At 31.7% G+C, this 22,420-nt stretch overlaps 1 protein-coding gene across 1 annotated transcript in view; it reads left to right on the forward strand.

The window, feature by feature from the left end:
• The window catches only part of LOC129217846 (fat-like cadherin-related tumor suppressor homolog), an 82,762-nt gene that overhangs the window by 52,379 nt on the left and 7,963 nt on the right, over positions 1-22,420 (forward strand). Inside the window, exons 14-23 of the mRNA XM_054852182.1 lie at positions 610-849; positions 2,172-2,558; positions 3,861-4,075; positions 5,430-5,567; positions 7,148-7,291; positions 13,983-14,858; positions 15,092-15,257; positions 16,310-16,486; positions 17,460-17,617; positions 20,379-20,743. Coding sequence (XP_054708157.1) covers positions 610-849; positions 2,172-2,558; positions 3,861-4,075; positions 5,430-5,567; positions 7,148-7,291; positions 13,983-14,858; positions 15,092-15,257; positions 16,310-16,486; positions 17,460-17,617; positions 20,379-20,743 — 2,866 coding nt within the window. The remainder of the gene's footprint in view (positions 1-609; positions 850-2,171; positions 2,559-3,860; positions 4,076-5,429; positions 5,568-7,147; positions 7,292-13,982; positions 14,859-15,091; positions 15,258-16,309; positions 16,487-17,459; positions 17,618-20,378; positions 20,744-22,420) is intronic.

Consider the following 22,420-nt stretch of genomic DNA (forward strand, 5'->3'; position numbering starts at 1 on the left):
ATCTGAATTTTTAATGCATTGTGATCAAAACTTTAAAGCATGCACTTAACATCCCTTTGTTCTTCACTGCCTCATTTGATTTCTAAAATTAGACTTACATTGTAGTAATAACATTAATACTTCACTTTTCAAATCATATATTTTGTATTATATGAATCTGATCTCAACATCGCTAATTTTGTCTGTTGCTCATTAGATGAAAGTTTTGTTAAAATTGAATGGTTTAAAACATAAAGGACGAAGTTAATATAGTAAATTTGCTTCAACATTTCAAAAAGTACTCTGCTATTTGTTTTTACATGTGGTAAAAAGGTATTTTAACTAAGTCATGTTGATATACTGTTCAAAGAATTATGATATAAATGAAAAAATGTTTATAGATACAATCAAATTCTGTCTTTCGGTTTTGTAAGAATACAGTAAAGCTTGCCATTTTTCCACAAAATGTTTGTGTTTAAAATCATGTGTTTATGTTTGAGGTGTTTAAATTTTTGATAGTTTCTTGTTTATAATTTTAGTGTCATTTTATTATTTTAAGATTTTTTTTAAAGTTATTGCTATTTAAATCATACATCTATAACAAAATGTTGCACTTCGTTTTTTCAATAGGTCACTTAAAAACAGCTCACTTAATTGATCGTGAAACAAGATCTCGGTATGTGCTGGAAGCTCATGTGCAAGATGAAGGACGTTCAGAATGGGAATGCACCAGCGTTATTGAAGTTCTTTTGAGTGATGTAAATGATAATGCCCCAGAATTTTCTCAGGAGCTGTATTCTGTTGACATTCCTGAAGATTCAGATGTTGGTACTTTGATTACTAAAGTTCATGCGACTGATAAAGATATTGGTAAGCACCTTTTCATTTCAAACTTTTAAAATGTATGTAAAAGATGTACACATGTCATCAAAATTCCTGAAAGGAAAAGTGCTATTTTTGCAAAAAGTAATTTATCTAGACATTTTCAAAATGTATGCAAAATGCTATCTTTTTTTTTTTTTTTTTTTTCTCCTTTATTTCTTCTTCAAACAAAATATATTTTTTAAAGCAATGAACATACCTAATTACTCTTTAAAATCAACTCATATTTCACATAAAGAAGGGGGAAAGGCATTAGTTTCATGAACAAAGCAAATTTTTAAACAGGGAAGCTCACAGTATGTTTGTAAAGGAAATTAGGGAAATTTTTATGAAAGTCTTTATCTCTATATCAATATTGAAGATATTATTATCACTTCAAATGAATGTTTGTTGAAAAAAGGAGTTAATGTCAATACTTTGAAACCTGTACAAGAGCCTACTTGAGGAAGCATTTGCTTTCAAAATTTTCTCTACACAAGTTTCTGTAAAATGTTTTATAAGGAGGAAATCAACAAAGATATTAATTATCTGGAAAATTGATTATCCTATGATATATTCCAATGTTGTGAAAAAGTTTTGAGAAAAAAATAGTGAAATGGCCACCACTAGGAATATGTTGAATAACGTCTTTGTAGTGGCATGAGTTAGAAGTTCATTTAAGTGAAATATCATTTTCTTTTCTTTTATTTCAGACATTAGATATTTTTATATGCAAAAGGCAATTTTGGGGGTTAGCTTCAATAATTCATGCTTAGTCAAGCACATATATTTGGGGGGCAAGGACCTCCAGAAACAAGAAAAATTAATTTAAACAAAACATAATTATTTAGTTGCTGTTTGCCGAAAAATAATTTCTTACATTTTTGATGCCAAAAAAAACAAAAAAAATGCCCTACAAGAGGGGAGGGCAACCAAGCTCACTGAGCCAGAAGGTATAACAATCAACTGGGTCATATTGACCAACTTCAAAATTAAATCATAATTGCCAGTGTTTAATCACAGCTTTTTAAGCAGTATCATTTTTATATAATTTTAGAATTCATTATTGTATTGATATTTCATTTATTGTTATTGTTTAATTGTTATGATTATAATTATGTTTTATTTATTTACGTATTTATTAATTTATTGTTTCTTGACATGAGGTAAATACCTTTTTGTTCCTAATCATTTCTTCATTTTTTCAAGTTATTTTTCCATTATAAAAGTTTGTTATACAGTTTAAAACTAGAGATTTTTTTTGACTTGTGCAAAATTTTTGTCATTTTATAAAGATTTGACTAATGTTTTTTTTTTTTTTTAAATTGCAGGTACAAATAGAATGATAAGCTACTTTTTGATTGAATCAGCTCGCAGCCATTTTAGAATTGATGAAACAACAGGAATAGTGAGCTTAAATAAGCCGGTTGATCGTGAAGAAGTAGCAATGTACAATTTGACTGTACAAGCTAGCGATCATGGAATCCCACGATTATCTACTCTTTGCACACTGCTTGTACTTCTACAAGATGTGAATGATAATCCGCCAGAGTTTACTTCTAAATTCTATTTTGCTGTTATTCCTGAAACAGCTGCTGTTGGTTCTGAGATTTTAAAACTTACTGCTACAAGTCGAGATAGTGGAGTCAATGCTGAAATTACTTACAGTATTATACAGTCCCCTAAATCAAAAGTATTTGCAATTCATCCAAAATTAGGTAAATATAATTCATAACTTATTTGTGATCGTGTACCATAAAAGCTGAGATTTAGAACACACTATATGTTATTCATATGTAAATGTATCTATACAAACAGTGGCATACCTAGTATGTGTGTCACTCAAGGCAGCAATTTGTGGTGTCACCCTCCTACCTGCAAAAAAAACATTTTTTTTAAATGTGTTATGAAACATGAAATTCATTGAATTTTCAAAAACAGATTGCTTTTATTCATGTGGTGTCATGAAAGTTCAAGTTAAATAAAAAACAAAAGACAGAAATAAGTTATGAACGTATTTTATGTGAAGCTTGGCCTGGACGCATTTGAACCCCTTTATTTTAGAAGAAGACTTCTACTGTGTTTTTTGTAATTTTACAGGAGAGGCAAAAAAGTTCCTAACTTGTAGTTTAATTTATCTTAATGTACAAATTTTGTTACCTAATATTACTCATTGAAATACATATTTTAATGTATAAAAACCAAATTTTATGGGCAATACCTTTTTCAAAAAAAGAAATTATTTATACAGCAGAAGTCCCTTTTTAAAATAAAATGCAGAAATGTTTTTCAATTTTTAAAGAAAAAATGAAAAAAAAAGTGTGATTAATTATCTCATATCAAATATTCCAGATAATTTTCGAATGCATACAAAGGTAAATTCACCAGAATGTGTAACTTACAAATCAATTTCATTTTCAGTTGGTTGTGTAATAATTGTATGCCAAACAGCCAGATGCTCCTGAGAAATGAGACAATTTTTTTTTTTGATATTGTCTACTTTACCTATTAGTATTGGTCTTTGAGAAACATTCCCTTTACCAGGCAAAGACAAGTTTTTTTGTATGTGTCTTACTCTGAATTGGAATTCAGTTAAACCTCCTATTAATGGTAAAACTTCTTATTTGGTGGTAAGTATCATAGGGTCAGAATCTTCGCATTTCAGATACTGATATCTGATGTTCGAAAAGAAACCTTTTCTGATCTTGGTACAGTTTTACCATAGGATTTTTTGCTGAGGCTTGTCTTTTTGTAAAATTCTGGATACCAGTTGTTAAAATCCAAGACATCACAATGTGCAGGTTGGACAATTGTAAATTTCTGCAATTTCAAATTTCTTTGTGTGTCCTGCTTATGAGGAAAATTAAAGTTCAGAATTTAGGTCTTAATTTGAAATTATTTCTCATAATGTGTCAGTAGTTGTATGCTGTCTGCAATACGTATTATAAATTTGTATGTATATATATATTTTTTTTTTATTCCATAACAGTAATTATAATTTCTTTTCATTTTAATTGCAGGCATGCTAACAATTTCTTCTTCCCTGGATTATGAAACAGTTCATAACTACTACATTTTAGTAAAAGCAGTGGATAGTGGCACACCACCTCTTAGTGCAGAAGTTGGAGTTAATATCACGATCACTGATACAAATGATAATGCACCAATATTTTCTCAACAATATTACAATGCTGTGATACGAGAAGATGCCTTAGTAGCAGATAAAATAATTCAAGTAAATATATTTGTTGGATTTCAGTAAGGATTTTTTTTTTAATTATCTCTGCACCAGAAAACCATACCATAGTGTAATATTTTTTAAAAAATAAAAAATAGGTAGCTATCTAAAGAGCATAGTGAAATTTGTTTTTTGCTGCATAAATCACTTGTGCCCACATCTGGCAAAAAGTGGGCAGTATTTTTTAAAAAGTTGCCAAATTTATCAAAAAATTGAAGGTTCTCGAAACTGATCAGATATTCTATATGTTGAATATTAACAAAGCTACAGGACTGTTGGACTGTTGCAGAATATTTCATTTATTCCTTTCCAGTTTAGTGCACTGCAATACTCTAACATGATATGCCATACTAGGTTATTGCAAATTTGGCCACCCCTATTTCAAACATCTTTTCAATTTTGTTTCTCGCTAGAGATTGATTGACCATTGTAATTGCTGCACCAGATTTGAATTCATGAAATCTTTTCGATGCCCTTTTTTCTATGCTTCGGTATTTTTTGTTCAGTATCATATTGCGTTTATCTTTGTGTTTTATAATTTGTTTATTAACTTTCCACAACATACACAAAGAAAAAACATGGTTCTAAGTCAGAAATTTTAATTAAATTATAACTTTCATTTGCGACTTATTTCATTTTTTTTCTTTGGGATTACACTAGCCATGTAGTTTCCTGGTCAGAATTCTCAGTTTATTCAATTATAAATTTAAAATTCTTAAACTGAGTAACGACTTCCCTATGTTAATAATTATAATATTAATAATAGTTATCTGGGATTAAATATATGTATTTTGCATTCACAACATAGACTTAATGTAAATTCAAAAAAATCATTAAGTATCATTCTACTTGATTTAATGTACAGTGACTTTAGACAGTCAACAATATAACTATGACTTTCAAAAATATTGCTAGGATATTCAACAGCATTGTTATTGACCAAATATAAAATTCCTTGCATTCATGTCATATCGGATTAGGGAGAAGTTTGGATTGCCAGACAGGTGGATTATATAGATGGTTTTTAGTGCATATGTTTGGCTTTTTCAATATCATCTCTGCAGGAAATGTGCATCAAATTTCCTTAAAACAGATATTCTTCAGGGATCGTCTTAAAAACTGTGCCTATTACCTGGATAAGTATTTGTTGAAATTTTGAATGGCAATAAAAATGAAGCCTCTCTTTAATCTCTAAATAACTGACTATGTTGTCACTGGATATTTGCATATTGAAGTACCTTGACCCATATCTCAAGGAAATATTTTTTGAAAGTCTTTGGTATGTATGTAATATGATTTACTGTTTTGCTATGTCAATAACTTGCAACTTTTTGAATTATGTAACTTTTAGGTGCTTGCATCTGATATTGATAGCCCTCCAAATGCTAGAGTGAGATATTCTATTTGTGGAGGTGATAGATTTGGCCAGTTCATAATTGATCCAGAAATGGGATACATTTCCTTAGCTTCCAGTTTGGACCGAGAAAAGGTAAGTTATTTTACCACTGAATTTCTATGCATTGCTTTCCATCATCAACGCTCGAAACCACCACTAGTCCGCTGGTCCAAGACCACTAAAAACTGATTTGAACCACCACGAAATGAAACTTGGTGATCCGTGAGATAAGTCGTAGGTTACCATCAATTGAGCCGTTCCATATGATTTACATTTTTAATTATTTGTGTATTTTCGATGATTTGATGAGCAGTTGGCTCTCTGTTTAACAACTTTCAAGGGACCTCAAAAAATCGTCCTTATGTAGAAATCATCCTTAAATAGAATGCTTTCAACACTATAATAGTGAACCATCTGGGATTGTGAGAAGCTGTCGTTAAATAGAGAAAGTTGTGTTAAATAGAGCGTCGTTAAACAGAGAGCCAACTGTATTTATATTTAGGGTTTTTTCTATTGTATTCAGGATCAGTTTAAACATTTGCGTATCATATAAAACTAATAAGCTGCACTATGCGAGTCTTATGAAAAATAAATAGCATAGGAAAAAAATGCTTTGTAGTTTATGCAAAAATTTTTTTTTTTTCGTTTTGGATAAACTTCTGATCTGCTGATCAGTGCATTATTTACCTTCAGAATTATTATATTTTTGGGATTTGCTAACACTGTATAATGTCTGTGTTGCAATGATTTTATATACATTTTATTGAAATATTTCCATGTTTGCTTAAGTAGCTTGAGGTTGTCACTGAGAATTTTTTAGTAATTTTAAAACCTTCTCTAGGTTTTCCCTTGCCTGTGCACCATTTTAATTCATCATGATTAGAATCAGTGCATTTACTGTACAATTTATATGTTTAAATTATTTATTAGGACAGGACCAACCTAGCTTGGCCCAGAGCCTGTTGCTGGTCATCACTTTTGTGTACATAGTATGAGACTTAAATTTGTGTGATTATTGAAAAAAGTTATCAAAGGTTATCTTTTACATTTTATATTATAATTACTTAATTTTTTGTATTTATATTTCTGCATTGCAACATTTCCATAATTAATATTCTGCATTAAAGTTCTTAAATCTTTTAAAAATATTTGGCACTTTTCCGTTTTGGAAAAGTGCCATGCAATCTACAACTAACCAGTGGTAGGAAGGAAATAAAATACCTCCCGCGGTCCAAACAGGCAGAAGTCCAACCTCTTTGGAGGCAATGGCACTCCCATTCCAATGAATAGTGCAAAACATAGTGCTCCAATTGAAATCCTGTACAGCCATCGGGCTCCAGAATTAGCAGATCTTGTTATCAAGACTTTTGGAGGCATCTAAACCTTTCGCACTCTGCACGTCATTAGACACAACAACAGCAACAATCTACAAATAAAATTGCCATAAATGGTGCAATCAAGGCCGAACAGAATAACTTCAATGGTTTCCTTTTACGTAGAATTCTTAAAACTAATATTAATTAACTTGTTTAAATATTAATACTGTTGTTAATTAAGTTTTCTTGGCGAGATTTGTGCCAGCGAAGCAGAATGTGCCATTTTAAGAGAGCCATGTATTTTCTTTTTACAATTTATTAATATTTTTCCTTTTTTTTTTTTTTTTTTGTTTTCAGGTTTCAAATTATGTTCTTGAAGTTTGTGCTGTAGATAGTGGTAAACCTCCTTTATCCAGTTCTGCTTTCATAAACATAGAAGTTTCAGATATTAATGATAATCCTCCACATTTTTCAGAAGACAATTATACTGCTATCGTTCAAGTAAGTTTTTCCTGTTAGTCTAAGCGATAAATTTGTATTGTTTTTTGTTTTTCTTGTTCAATCCTACAATGATTTTGCAAGTAGCATGTTGGTAATGTAAATACAAACACTGCAATATATGTGCATGAATTCCTATCACCAAATAATATGTACCTGCATGAAAATGTAATTTTATGCATGATACATTTTCAACAAAGATTATTAGTATTGCATTATGTTGGCAAACGTTGGCAAAAAATATTGTGCTACTTCTAAACATTAAAAAAGTATTTCTCATGTTTAAATGGTTAAAGCCAAATATTCATTTTCCTTCAAAAACAATATGTTTTGTTTCATTTGTTATTTTTTCAAGGGAAAAAGTAATTTTTGAAGTTACTATTATAGTATTTAATTTTAGTTCATAGTATTTATTTTTAATTATTTTTGTACAATACTGAGAAAAAAAAATACAGTACTCCTGATTACTCAGTTATCATGTGCACTAGAAAAACAGTAAATCAACATCAAATTAAGATTTCTTTCAATTTATTAAAATGATTTTTTGATAGTGCACTGTACTCATTTCAAAATGAACACTGATTGAAATGCCCTATTTTCTACACCTTGAATGAATTCAGGAGCTCAAATTAACCTAAATATCAAATCTGATTGTATGTCTATTCACAAAGTACTATCAATTAACGAGCTTGTTGAGATTTTCTAATTTTTCTTTAGAGGTAGAATTTTTTACATTCTCTACTGTTTAAAACCCTAAAATCTAAGTAAATTGAATTTTTTAGCTTTAAGAAAAGAGCATTTTTTATTGAAATTTTGGGTATCCATACAAAAGCTCCTTCAAATTAACTTTTAATCAAAATATAAAATTGTTTCCAATTAAAAAAAAATTCAAATTGCAATTTCATAACTCATAACAAAAACTAAATTAATGTTTATAATTGTTCAAAATATGTTTTTATTTTTGATTAGTTCATAGTTGTTTATAAGTAACCAGTACCATAACCCTGATACTTTAGATGTTACAAGAATTATAAGTGTCAAACACATTTTAGCATTATGTGATGTATTTTTAATCTAATCGTAAAGCAATGACCGAACCACATGACACCAAAATTATACTACAACGTTAAATTTTAATGCTGACTACAAATCTATGATATTAAAAGGGAAAATTATTAGGAAAATATTTGACATTTTAAAGTTGATGCTCATTTTAACATGAAAATGGCTGGATGACAAAGTTTTGTTATTACCATCCTACACTGTTATTCCTAATAAATTGACGTATTGCATGCCTATGTGTCCCTAGTGTAAACAGTACTTATAGAAGAAGTGTTTCCTTTTTTTCCCTCCATGAGTGGATTTCATTATTAAAGTTTTTTCGAAAGTTTTTGCAAAAAAATAGTTTTATAATAAAATATCATCTAATATTTTTTTTTTATTTGTATAAAAACTGATCAAAATATCTTGCTTATATTTTTTCTAATATTCAATATATTTTCCAAGAGAGGAAAAAAATAAGAAGTTTCTTTTATCAAGTATAAATATTGCTTTGCTTAATAATTATTACTTTAATTGTGCTTATGTGTTTGTAGACAATGGAGGAAATATTAAAATCATTTAAGCAGCAAATTTGATTTTTTTTACTGAAATAAAATTTAGCTTTATTGATCAGCATTCAGTGGAATAGTAAATTTATATTCGAATGGCTAATTGTGTTTGTAAAAACGAATGACTTCGAACTAAATTTTGAAACCAATTGACTTTAATATTATCAGCAGAAAGTGATGTGTACAAATGCCATTTTCGAGTTCTTCTGTATAAAAAAATAGTTACAAAAATCTATTCAATATTGCATCATGAACATTTTCTAACATTTGTAAAATCAGTGTTTTCACTTGCATTTTTTGTAACTTAAAATGAATCATCACTAAGCTAATCACATCGAAATAATCATTTGTCTATTTACCCATTCTTGAGTACCTTAGTGTAAACTCTTTCCAAAAAAAAGCATGCTTTTTTGCTTGTTTCTGTATCATATTTTTCTCCTTTCCTATCCTTTAATTAGCTGGACAAATTGGATAAAAGTAGAAAAAGGGTGAGTAATAAGTCATCCTTTTTTCCTATGCCTTTTCCATCCCTCCACAGCACTATCATGCATTATGAATTGATTAAATGTATTTGCATACGTATTAAAAAAGTCATCCTCCTTTATGTTTTTTTAAAAATTTACCCTTAAAACTTGATGTTTTTTTAAAGAATATAAGTGTGTATAGTTTTTGATTTTGAAAAAGTTTTAATCTTTTAGTCTTACTGTTAATTTTAGTCGTAGTTTTAGCTGTACTAAAATATAAAAATAGTTTGAACATTGCAAATACTATTCATGTAGGAGATAGAAGTGTTGCTTTTATTATTTTAATTTATGGTAGCTCTTATATGAGTATTCTGTTTGCATCAGGAATGAAGAGAAATGAATATTTAAACACTGGTGGAAAAGGTCTTTAGAAATTTCAGAATATTAGTGAATTTTTTACTGAGAACATTTTAAATTATGGATCCCCCCCCCCCTCCCCATTTAAGCATAAAAGCAAAAGGAAAGCAAATTGTACTGCTGAATTATAGAAACATTTCTCCAAATGTCAATTTTTAAATTTCAAAGCTCAACTGACAAAATAAATAAAGGAGCAAATGAAGTAAAAACAATAGGCAGTTAATAATGAACGAATTTCTTTAATCACTTCCACAAAAACAAAAAGGAAGGAAAAAGTTCAAATGAAAGAAATTCTTATAAATGAAGTATTTGTATATAAAGAAAAAAAGTCCTGTTTGTAAAACTTATTCTTCATTAAGTAAGACAAACAACGTTAGAAAAAGCACAAATTTGCCAATTCCAGCAGACACGTGTTTCGGCCTTACAGGGAACGCCTTTTTCAATGCAAAAAATAATGAGCTTGCATTGAAAAAGGCGTTCCCTGTAACGCCGAAACATGTGTCTGCTGTAATTGGCAAATTTGTGCTTTTTCTAACGTTGTTTGTCTTACTTTCTGTTCCGCACAAAGGTATTTATTTATCTTATTCTTCATTGTCAAGAATCCCCATAACTTAGACATCTGCAAATTCCCTGAAAACCCTCCACTAATATCCATTAATAAAAATAATGTACACCAAGAGCCCTAAAACTGAACGTGTAGAATGTCACTTAAAACCAGGTCACTAAAAATGATTACTTGTTACAACTACTCTCTGTTTCCCACTAGCCATCTGATTTCTAACTGAACTTCATGCCCTCCTAATCCAATAATATAGAGCTACACAAGTGTATTTTATCGAAAACTTTTCGAAAGTCAATGTAAACAACATCTAAATACATTTTGTTATTTGAAGCCTTAGTAACCTTGTTTGTTGTTCATAATGGGTGTTAATATTGATTTTCCACCAGTTGCATATGTAGCAGATTCCCCAAGAGGTGGCATACATTCTCTCATGTGGCATCTCTATTGCCATATTGCCATTGCCTTGAGAGTTTTGATGCCTAGTTTCTCCACCAAATGGTTACACCTGGGCTGACTTCAATGCAAAACTGCACTAGGAATTTAATTTTGCTAAGAGCATTTTAACTAATACTCAATGTATATTTTACATGCTGCATAGCCATCCTACCACAAATACAAATGTGATAACCTGCAACAGGCTCTGAGACCAGCTTAGCTGCTCCTGGTCAGTTTATTAGTCCCCAATGAAGATCAATGGCCCTCTTAAAGCTATCTCCCCCCTTACTCCTTACTTCCTCTTCCGGTAAGCTGTTCCAAGTTCCCACAACCTTACTAAAGTAGTAGTTTTACCTGATTTCCTGATTCGCCTGAGCTTAAAACAATGACAAAGATCAGGGCTGTCAAACTGAAAAGAGCCCATGGGCCAGAATTCCAGTCACTGATCACCTGGCGGGCCGCAGTTTGAAAAAGTTGAACAATAACCTCTTACCTCTGATACAATAACAATTAATAGTTAAATTATTAATTATAAAACAATGAAACAGAAGGATTACAAAACGATTTGCTTACATTTTAATGGGAAAACTGAAGCCGATCCGCCTTATTTATGAGGGCAGAAATGTCCACGATGTTTGTCGTTGCCAGCCGAAGAAGGTCTAACAATGAACGAGAGCAAGCTCTCAATTTCTTTTTCGAAATCAACAAAGGCCGTAGAGTCAGTGAGAAGAGGGAGGGGATCTTTATTTTTAACCAATTACAGGCAGGTTTTGCTTATCTGAAATGTTTCGCTCTTCCGTCCCTGTCTCCCCCCGCCAACGCGATGCAATACTATTTTTAGGAATTCGTTTGAACACCAGAGTGCAGGATAGGACTGCTTGACCTTGACCTTCAGATGTCCTGTATTTTTTTCTCCCAATACAATGAAAGAAGTAAAAGAGCGATCAATAGGAAATTTCGGAGACGCCAGCTTGACCAAGAATGGCAGTCTCGGATGCTTCTTGATACCATAAAATGTTGAAAAAAGAAATATGCTGAATAAGAAGTTGGCGGGCCACACAATATGTGTTGGCGGGCCGTATGCGACCCGCGTGCGGCCAGTTGGACAGCCTTGACATAGATGCTGCTATTTCTCTACTTCTTGAAGCCGGGGACTACTGGAACCAGCTTTGAACCTATGTCTTTGGGTATAAAAAGCAACACCTAACAACTGCTCCACTCTGTCAGCAGTGTAATAGTTAGACAGTTACCTTATCATAGAAAAAACAATAAATTAGTTGCATTAGATCAACTTTCCCCAATACCATGCTTTAAGTACAACAACTGACCGTTATTCTGCAGAAAAGGTATTATCTTTATTTCAATCACATTTTCAAAATTTTTCCAAACTGCCAAAATTACTCACAGCTCTACCTGTCTCAAAAGGGTCACTTCATGTTTCCAAGCTTTTAGTTTACTGTCTCTGTCCTTGCATTATAAGAAGCATTGAAAATTTTTGACCATACATTCCACTAATTTGTCAGCACACTGCTAAAAATTTGTATAAATGTTATCCTTGACGACGATCCATCCTGTCTGCCAGAAAAACCTCATATTGTATGCTAAAAAAATGTTAAGAATTTCATACATTAGCACAAATCTAAATGGTAAGTGATTAAATAATTTTCTGAAATGGCAGCTACGGAGTTTGAAAAATATAAATTTTGCTTGCAACAACATAATCTCTGACTGTATATTAAAAACTCTTATAACTCCAGTTCTAATTAACTAGAAGCTCAAAAAACAGTTCCCTCTTAAGCAGAAAAATATTTTGATTTTTCTAAAAAAAATTCAATTGTGCAAGTGTTTTCATTACCAAAATTGCAAAAGAATATTAATTGCCTTTTTAAATTATTTTTTCTCCATTATAATCCTACAAAGATGAGAGCAGGCTTAATAGGGTTGTTGAAAAGATCTCAATTTTTTGCTTCTGTCGTGGTTCAGGACTCCTGGCAATTCTTCAAAAGAAAGTGTATCATATATACAAACGTTTAAGAAGTGGTTTTCAAAAAGAAGAAGCAGAATGCTGCCCAACCTGCAGGGCCTGTTTTGTTCATTGTCTTTATGAACGATATTCACAAAAATATTTCTGGGAACATGAATTGTTTTGCTGATGATGTCAAAGTTATGGGGACTGTAGAAAATGATGAACAAGCAAATCAGCTGCAAGAGGATCTAGATCATATTACGGAGTGGGCTGATAAATGGGGTATGGCTGTTAATGTTGGGAAATGTCAAGTGCTACATTTAGGGCATCGAAACAAGTGTACAAGTTATTATTTGCAAGGTTCAGTCATTAGTCAGGCAGACAAAGTTACTGATCTGGGGGTCTTAATAAGTCAGGATTTAAAGTTTAGCCAACAGTGCAGCATTGCTAGCAACAAAGCCAATAAGATGCTTGGGTTTATCAATAGATCTATTTCAAATAAATCTAAAGAAGTTCTTCTGCCCTTATATAGAAGTTTGGTAAGACCCCATTTGGAGTATGCTGTTCAGTTTTGGTCTCCTTATCTTAAGAAAGACATTAATGTATTGGAAAGGGTTCAAAGGCGGGCTACAAGGCTAATAAGTGGACTTTCCCACTTAGATTATGATTCCAGGCTTAGAAGGCTAAAATGTACAGTCTTGAGCAAAGAAGAGACCGAGGGGACATGATTCAGCTGTTTAAATTTATTAAAACGAAAGATGTTACGGGGCTAAAGTTTAGCACTGAAAACAGGACAAGGGGTCATTGTTTTAAGCTATTTAAATCTCAGGCTAACTTGGATATTAGGAAAAATTATTATTTTAGCAGGGTAGTGGAACCTTGGAACAGCTTACCGGAAGAGGTGGTAATGAGCAAAGGAGTAGACAGTTTTAAGAGGGCCATTGATCTTCACTGGGGATTGTAAATTGACTAGGACCAGTCTAGCTGGGCCCAGAGCCTGTTGCTGGTCGTCACTTTTGTATTTGTATTTGTAAAAACCAATAAGCAATCTTTGATTCCTCAAAAAGACAAAGGAATGAAATAGAATTGATTTCTTTTAAAATGTTATTGTATGAAATTTGTTACAGCAACTGTACATTACTATTTTTATTTATCTTTAACTGCATTGAACTTGTCTGCTGACCATTTTTATTTATTTATTTATTATTATTATTATTATTATTATTATTATTTCTTCTAGGAAGGGAAACCACTTGGCTTCACTGTTCTCAAGTTCACTGTTACAGATCAAGACGCCCCTCCGAACACTGGTCCTTTTATTTTCGACATTTTATCAGGCAATGAAGACAATGCATTCCGAGTAGTGCAGCAAGATGCAACTCTTCGCACTGCAAGCAAATTCGATGTTAGAAACCAGAGTGAATTTTCACTTCAAGTTAGAGTTGCTGATGGTGGAAGTCCTCCCTTATACAGTGACACATGGGTGAATATAATTGTTATAGAAGAAAGTCGTTATCCCCCTGTTGTTACTCCTTTGGATGTTACTGTAAGTTCCTATCTTGATGAATTTCCTGGCGGTGTTATGGGCAGAATTCATGCCATTGATCAAGATCCTTATGACAAATTGATTTATGATATAGTCTCTCCGCACCAGAACTTATTTACTATTGATCGTGAAGATGGAACCATCGTTTCCTTGCCTGGGTTAGACGTTGGATCATATGAGGTCAATGTGAGTGTAACTGATGGCAAATTTACAACTTACACTACGGTTTCTGTTGATGTGAATATGATTACTGCAGATGCAGTTAAGAGTAGTGTTGCTGTAAGACTGGATGATGTAACACCAGAGGATTTCCTTTTGACGTATAAAAAGGGCTTTCTTCGAGGGCTACGAAATGTTTTGAATGTTAGAATGAAGGATGTTGAAATCATTAGCTTGCAGCCTGTATTGCCAGAAAAGAATCGTCGGCAGCGTAGTGCCCAACAAGATTTAGATATTGTATTTGCTGTTCATGCTGGTCCCAGTGGATTTCATCCTGCAGATCTTGTGCGAACAAAAATTAAAGAGAAGAAAGAAACTTTGGAAGCCAATGTTGGTTTAAAAGTAGTAAAAGTAAGTGGATGAGAGAATTTTTATTTAATGCTAATTCAGTAGGCTATGTATAGTGTTTTAGCTGGAAAAGTTTTCTTTAAATTTATTTTCTCTTGTTTTTTTATTTTATTATTATTACATTGGTACAAATTATAATATGTATGTGCATGCGCCTGTATACTTGTACGTAAATGTGTATGTAATTTTAAGTTTTTTACTTTAGTCTAACAATAATTTATTGTTTTGCTTATCAGGTCATGGAAAATCGCTGCACGAAAGATCGATGCATAAATGGGGAATGTGTTGATCTCATTGTTCTTGATAAAACTTTTGCTATCAGCATAACAACTGATGCAATGAGTTACGTTTGTCCACAACATTATCGGAAATTGGAGTGTGCCTGTGAGCCTGGTTTTGGAGGTGTGTAAAGTTATAACAAAAAATGTCTAAAATTTCTTGCTAATTTTAATAATTAAATCATTTTAACTTAAAATGTTCTCTTTTTTTACTGGGAATAGAGTCACTCGAAATGTATGTGATACTCTGCAATAACCTCTGTTTATGATTCATTGAATATCACTTTAAGGGGGGAACCCAGTTTAGGAGGCTGAAATTTTAGTGTTTGTCGTGATTTTTTTTTTTTTTTTAACAGAAAAGAAATAATTAGAATTTCCTTAAACATGGAGGATATTTTAAAGTCAGTTCCACCAGAATTAGTGTAGCTGCTGTCCAAGGGCGGTCGCCATCAGAACTTGTTGCTGGTGTGCATTACCAAAGCCACAATTTTTATCTGTAATCGATACAATTTTTCTTTTTCTTAAACAACATATTTCCCTAGAATATGAACCTAATTGTGATCAAAAAAGTTGAAAATTGCACGTTTTTGAGGTGGTGGATTACAATGTAATGTTTTTCTACCATTTTTTTTCACACTTGCATTTAAAAAAAAAATTATTAATAACATCATCAAAGAGTTAAGTTCATATAGAGTATAATTGAATAAAGAATATTCACACAAATTTTCAGAACGATTGGTTAAAAACTCTTTGAGCTAGAATGCACACCAGTTGGAAAAAAGTTGTTTTGAGAAAAACACGTTTGGAAAAAAAATGCTGTGATCGTTTTCAAATCTCCACAGTCACTTTAAGTGCTCATAGCATTGGAACTAGTCAAAAATTTTCACTCAAATTTTGGCAACATATTCTTGAATAGTTTTATTAACATTTTATGACATTAAAAAAAATGGATTTTTTGAACTGTCTAAACTGGTTTCCCCCCTTAATGTGTAGCTTTGACTCTTCCTTTTGACAATTACACATTATTTACGTTATATGTACTCTATATTATTATTATTAGATTACAATGCTTGTTATTTTAGATTTAACCAATTTTAAAAGATTCTTTGTACAAGAGGTTTCTTATGCATTGAATTATATGAGCTTATTATCTTCAACATGTGTTATTTATCATAGGTCCTCAATGTGAACTTGAAGTCAATGAATGTTCTCGAAGGCCATGTCCATCTTATCGAGTTTGTCATCCTGAGACTACAGTATTAGGTTACATTTGCAGGTGCCCTGAAGGTAAAACAGGATCAATATGTGATAGAAACAAAGGCACTTCATGCAAAGGTCCAGATTGCTATGATGGTATGTTATTGCACTGAATTAAAAAGGATGTGACCTATATTGTGGATAAATTAGCTCCTTTAAAATAAAAAATGTCATCCATTTTCTCCATCCGATGCTCATAATGCTGTTTTTTTTTCCCTTTTCATTCAAAATTAATTGCTAATGAAATTTATTTCTATTTATAATTATGTTTATGATCAGTTAGCTGATTTTTTTCATAATTGCAAAATAAATGTTTTTGTTTATTCAATAATATTTTATTGATACTGAAAACTAAACTTTTGTCTCAAAAAAAATTCATAGTGTTCGTTAGACAATATTTGATTCTGATTTCAAACATCTAGTCAGATGTTTTCCATTACTCAGTGTTTTGCAATCATAGGTTTTAAGTTATTTGTTTTTGACATGCTTAGAAAAATTAGGAAAAAATTACTACTTTAGCGGCTATTGGAATAACTGTAACTATATTTAAAATGAGCATACAGTCATGCTAAGCTTGAAAGGCAAAACTGCACTTTTATCAAAATTTAACTACAGTCACTGTGTGGTTCTTTATAACATATTTTACCTATATGCAATGTTTATGATCATTTGTGAGTGGGAAGATTTTTTTTTTAATCTTAAGAAGTGCATTCTGAATCAAATATATGGCGGCGTAAAACTTTTAAATAGCAGTTGCCCATTTTGAGCTGAACTGCAGATACCATTTCTGTGATTAGCATGGCAGCATAGACTTGGATACAGCATTTGCGCTGATGATTTTGAATACAGATTAAAATTATTTTGGGGGAAACTTACCTCATGTATTATGATTTTGTTCAGCAAAGATTTCAGACTCTCTAATAACAATGCTACAAAAAGCAACATGGTTTGTATGTATAATTTATTGTAGGTCTATTTGAGCCAGTGTTTTTTATTTTTCAATGTAAATTCATAAAAAACATATCCAATCTTTTAAAAGAGTTCTGAAATACAATTGTCTTATTTTCAGAAAAAACGCCAGTATCATTCAAAGGCCAAAGCTATATGTCATATGTATTAAACAAGCCAGTTGATCATCATATGAGTTTAGTAATGCAATTTCGAACAAAACAAGCTACAGGAAATTTACTTTATGCTACTGGTGTTCGTGATCATTTTATATTGGAGGTAAAAGAAAAATATATTATTATTGAATTTATTTGCTTGTCTGTGTATCTAGAAATTAATTAGCATTTAAAGTGAATTTTGCAATTCCTACTGGAAGTCAAAGAATTCATATGCATTCTGATACAATTCAGATATTGTACGTCTATGATCAAAGTTTGAAATATTATCTCTCTTCATATTTGTTTCAGTAATTTAGTATAGTGAAATTAATTCCTAAAAACTTTTTTAGTGTTTAATCTGCATTGTTATTTTTAAATGGTGTATTTTCAATTTATAAAATTGTTGAAATATGAAAATAATATCGAAGAATTAATTTGCAATAATCTCTTCAGATACAGTCTTATAAATGATAAATTTACGTTTGAAACTGTCCAAAAAAATGCTTTAGTTTGGGTAACTTAAGCGGTTTGGTGGGCTTAAGTAAGGGTGGGTACCCTTAACAACAGTGATGGGGGGGGGGGGTTCTGTTGTTTTTGAAAGGATTAAAATTAAATTGTGTGTACATCTTCTCATAAAATATGAAACAGTTAGGGAACAACTGTCTCTTTTTAAGTTTTAAACTGTTAATGCTAATTTTAAAAAAAATATCTGTTATTCTTTGAAAAGTTAGTCTTATTTTAATTTGCATGTTTTCCCTAAGCTTTAAATTTTCATTATAACAAAAATTAAAGAATAATTTTGTATATATTTTTTAATTTGTTCACGAATCTACAATTTTAAATTCAACATGTTCAGTACACTGCTACAATCTTCAAAAAATAATAATACAGTAAAACCTGTAAAGTTGGCCACCCTTGTAAGTTGACCACCTGTCTAAGTTGACCGCTATTTTCAGGCACAGAATTAGATCTATATCATATAACAGGGGTCTGGCCAGAGGATATTTGGGTCTGTTAACGGACCCTTCACAAAAATCCGATCAACCAAAACGGACCTTTCACAAAATCCCGATTAAACAAAATGGACCCTTCACAAAATTCTGATAAACAAGATCGGATCTGTCAAATTGTTTATTGAAAGAGCAAATCTGAAAGCAAAATAACGCATATTTCTGTGTATAAATCGATAATTTTTGGAACCTTTTTTTAAGTCAAATTAGAGGGATCAGCTTATACAAAATCGGCTAATTTTGAAAAAAAAAAAAAAAAAAGAATCGGCACTCTTGGGATGCTCCTGCAAGCGATAAATAATTGCTACTGCCAAATAAATATAATGGTTGTTTGTTTTATCACAGCTAATTAGCAGCGGTGTTTTTGTAAACTTTTCTGAAAAGGCATTGGTAAGCACTTTTCTCCCCTCATGATTTAATAAACAATAATAATATATATCTGCGAAATGAACTTAGAACTGCAAAGGGATAGTAAGGGTGAGGGAAAAATATGATCGCTTCAGATAGTGTTCCCAACTTCAAAATTATCACCACTTAGCGTCTGGCATTGAACCTTTATAATGACTTGATTAGAAAATATTCTCATCATTTTGCCAGCTTGTCAATATTTGCGTTTTTACGGTGGTGCGGTGGGTGCACGGGAAACGGTGCGGTGGGTGGGTGGGTGCACGGGTGCCGGTGCAATGTTTAATTGTTATTTTGGGAGAAAATTAAATGGGTTTTGATTTTTCGATGCTGAAAAGGATGATAAACTCTAAATAAACTCTTTTAATTACATTTTTTTTTTTTCTTTAGATGTCTACATTTTGAAAAATGCAATCTTTTAACATCCAATATGAGAATTATATTTTGTTCTTTTTTCAAGCTAACTTCGCTTTATTATGATTCAAATAAATGAAAAGTCTTTTTATTTCTGTTAGAACTCTCATTTCAAGTTTTTAAAGCAAAATTCCATTTTCTGTTATGAGTCAAAAATTAAAATGCTAAATAGATGGTTGATTTTATTTTATTTTTTGGGTCAACTGTGTCCACAGATATTAATGATATGTTTATCATAGGACTCTAAAATGCAATTTTAAAATAATTTTATTAAAAATATTTCTTTTACAAGCCGTTTTTATACTTTTGATGCCTTCGCTTTGAGATTTGCAATCTCTTTGCATCCGCTATGGGAATCCGATTTTTCGAATTTTTAATGATTATTAATTACGCTTTGTTAAGAGGTAAACAATTGAAATATCTTTTTATTTTTGTTAAAATCACGGAATTTATAAGTTTTAAACGAAATTCTGTGCTTTTTAAGAGTGTCTTGAGTCAAAAAGTTGAATGCTGAACCCTATTCTGAATTTTATTTTATTTATTTATATTTTTGTTATACAATTATTTTAAGTACTGTACAGAAAAATATCTAGTATAATTTAACATAATGCAGAATGGTAGATAAATATTGATACTTGAAAGAGCGATGCCCCCCCCCCCCCCCCCCCCGCCAAATATAAAAAAAAAATCCAGAATTATTTTCTCGACGTAGAAGAGGAAAACACTGAACTTTAAGTTTAATTGATGCAGTTTGTGCCATCTCTAAATTCTAAAATTTCGTTTGAACAAAAATTTTTTTTTTTGCGAAATTTTTTGATTTTTCACAAAATTAATTCATTTTTCACAAAATTATTTGATTTTTCACAAAAAACGGACCCTGTGAAAAATCCTGGACAGACCCCTGTATAATACAACCTCTATAGATTGACCACCTGATTAAGTTGACCACTAAATTAGTACCGCAAGTGGTCAACTTATACAGGTTTCACTGCAATATATATTTTTTAAATTTTTATTAATTTATTTATTTATTTACTTACTTATTTTTACCAGATTGTAAATGGATTGATTCAGTACAGATTTGATTGTGGCAGTGGTGAAGGAAAACTTCGCATTGAGCAGTTCAAGGTAAATGATGGTCTCTGGCATGAAGTAAGAGTTGAACGCCGTGGCAAAAGTGCTGAGCTTTTGCTAGACAATCGGCTCAGAGCTGTTGGGAAATCCCATGGAACGCATGAAGTATTGAACTTGGATGGAAATGACATCTATTTTGGTGCTGAAGTTAGAACAAATTTGGAGGCTTTGAATTTTGAAGACATAAAATTGGGATTCATTGGCTGCATGGACGACATTCAGATTGATGGAATTCCCTTACCGTTGCATATTAGTGGGAACACAGCAATTGCAACAATGAACAGGTAGGTTTAAAAGCTATTCTGCAGTCTATATATGTTTTCTAGTAATCGTTTTGTAAATATTTATTTTGAGCAATATGCATAGTATAAAAAATAAGCTGCTTTCTGGACTCGCATTCCCCCTAAAATTCCTAAATATTTTCACAGCTCCTAAAATTCCTAAAATTATACTAAAATTTTGTTGGTGTTCCTAAAAAAACATAAAAACTGCCATTTGCTAACCGAAATAAGTCTCCCGCACTCCTTCTGACGCATGATTCCAAACCCGCTTCCGGAAGGTAACTTGTTTTTCGTCGTTCCGTGATTAGAGAGCTTTCCTGCGCACGGAACATGTCTGCTGGCCATGGGAGACGCATCGCTCGTTGCTGTCGGAAAGCATTTAAGCATACGGTACTAGAGTTTGGACATGTGAATAACACGCGCTCTTCATTGGTCGAATCGTCTGTCAATCAAATGCCTTTCGCACTGCCGCCGCTGAAATGCGCGCCATATTGTTCTGAGATGGCCGATATGGATTCACTCTCGTTCTCCATGAAAATAAAAAGCGAATATCTATCTGCTAAGTTTCACAATATTATTGTAGAAAATGATGAAAAGATCTTAATAAGAAGCAACGTCACGTCCACGGTGGACATAGATACTTGAGTCCAAGAATTTGGAAAGAAAACAAATACTAAGTGGAACACGAAAAATTCATGCCCATCAGGTCAAAAGTGCGTTTGTTGGTAAGTTTATTTAAGATCAAATTTGCCTTTTGATGATCAGTTTTTCAAGGACTTAGAACTGTTTCACCTTGGGAAGTCTTATGATTGCTCCAACAGTATTCATACAATTACACGAATTGCTCGTTATTTAAACTTTTCGAATGATTTCATTGATAATGTTCGAGAAGAGAGGAAACTTTTCATATTTGATGTTACTGCTCGTGAAAATCTATCTGAAGTAACACGAGTAGATGGATATTGGAGACAATTATTTCTTCTGAAAGATACTGGCAATCGGCTAATATAAGAAAAGTTAACTGAAGTAATCAAAACTGTTATAATTTCGCCACATGGGAATGCGGACCCTGAGAGGGGTGTTTCATTCAATAAAGCTATGATAAATGTGAATCACAGTGAACATACTATTGTATCACTCAGATAAGTGAAAAATACTATTCGAAGTTATGGAGGGGTACTGAATGTACCTATCACTTTAACATTACTAAAAGTAGTGAAAGATTTGCATAAATCATACCAGGAGTATATTAACAGATTGAAAGAAGAAGAGGAGAAGCTTAAAAAAGAAAAGGAACAAATGACAGGAAAAACTTGAAAAAGAAGAAACTAAAAAGAGGAAAAAGGATCTTGATTTACAGATAAGTGAAAATAACAAAAAGATCAATGAGTTGAAGAAGAATAAAGAATTAGCTTTAGGCCTGATAAAAGAGGGAACAGAGAGACTGAAGAATGCTACAGTAACTCAAAATATTGTACAAATGACAGTTGCTCAGAACCTAATTCTTGAAGGCACTAGTCAGTTACAAAAATTAAAATCATTGTTATCCATCTTCAAAACTGACAAGAACAAATTTTGAAAAAACGACTAAAGATAAAAAAAAAAAGTTTTAATCAGTGTAATGTAACCCCAAAATTGCTTTTAAAAACATTATTGGAGGAATTAAATGTGTGGTCAGAT

This window comes from Uloborus diversus, chromosome 1, assembly GCF_026930045.1.
Source record: "Uloborus diversus isolate 005 chromosome 1, Udiv.v.3.1, whole genome shotgun sequence".
Taxonomy (NCBI): Eukaryota; Metazoa; Arthropoda; class Arachnida; order Araneae; family Uloboridae; genus Uloborus; species Uloborus diversus.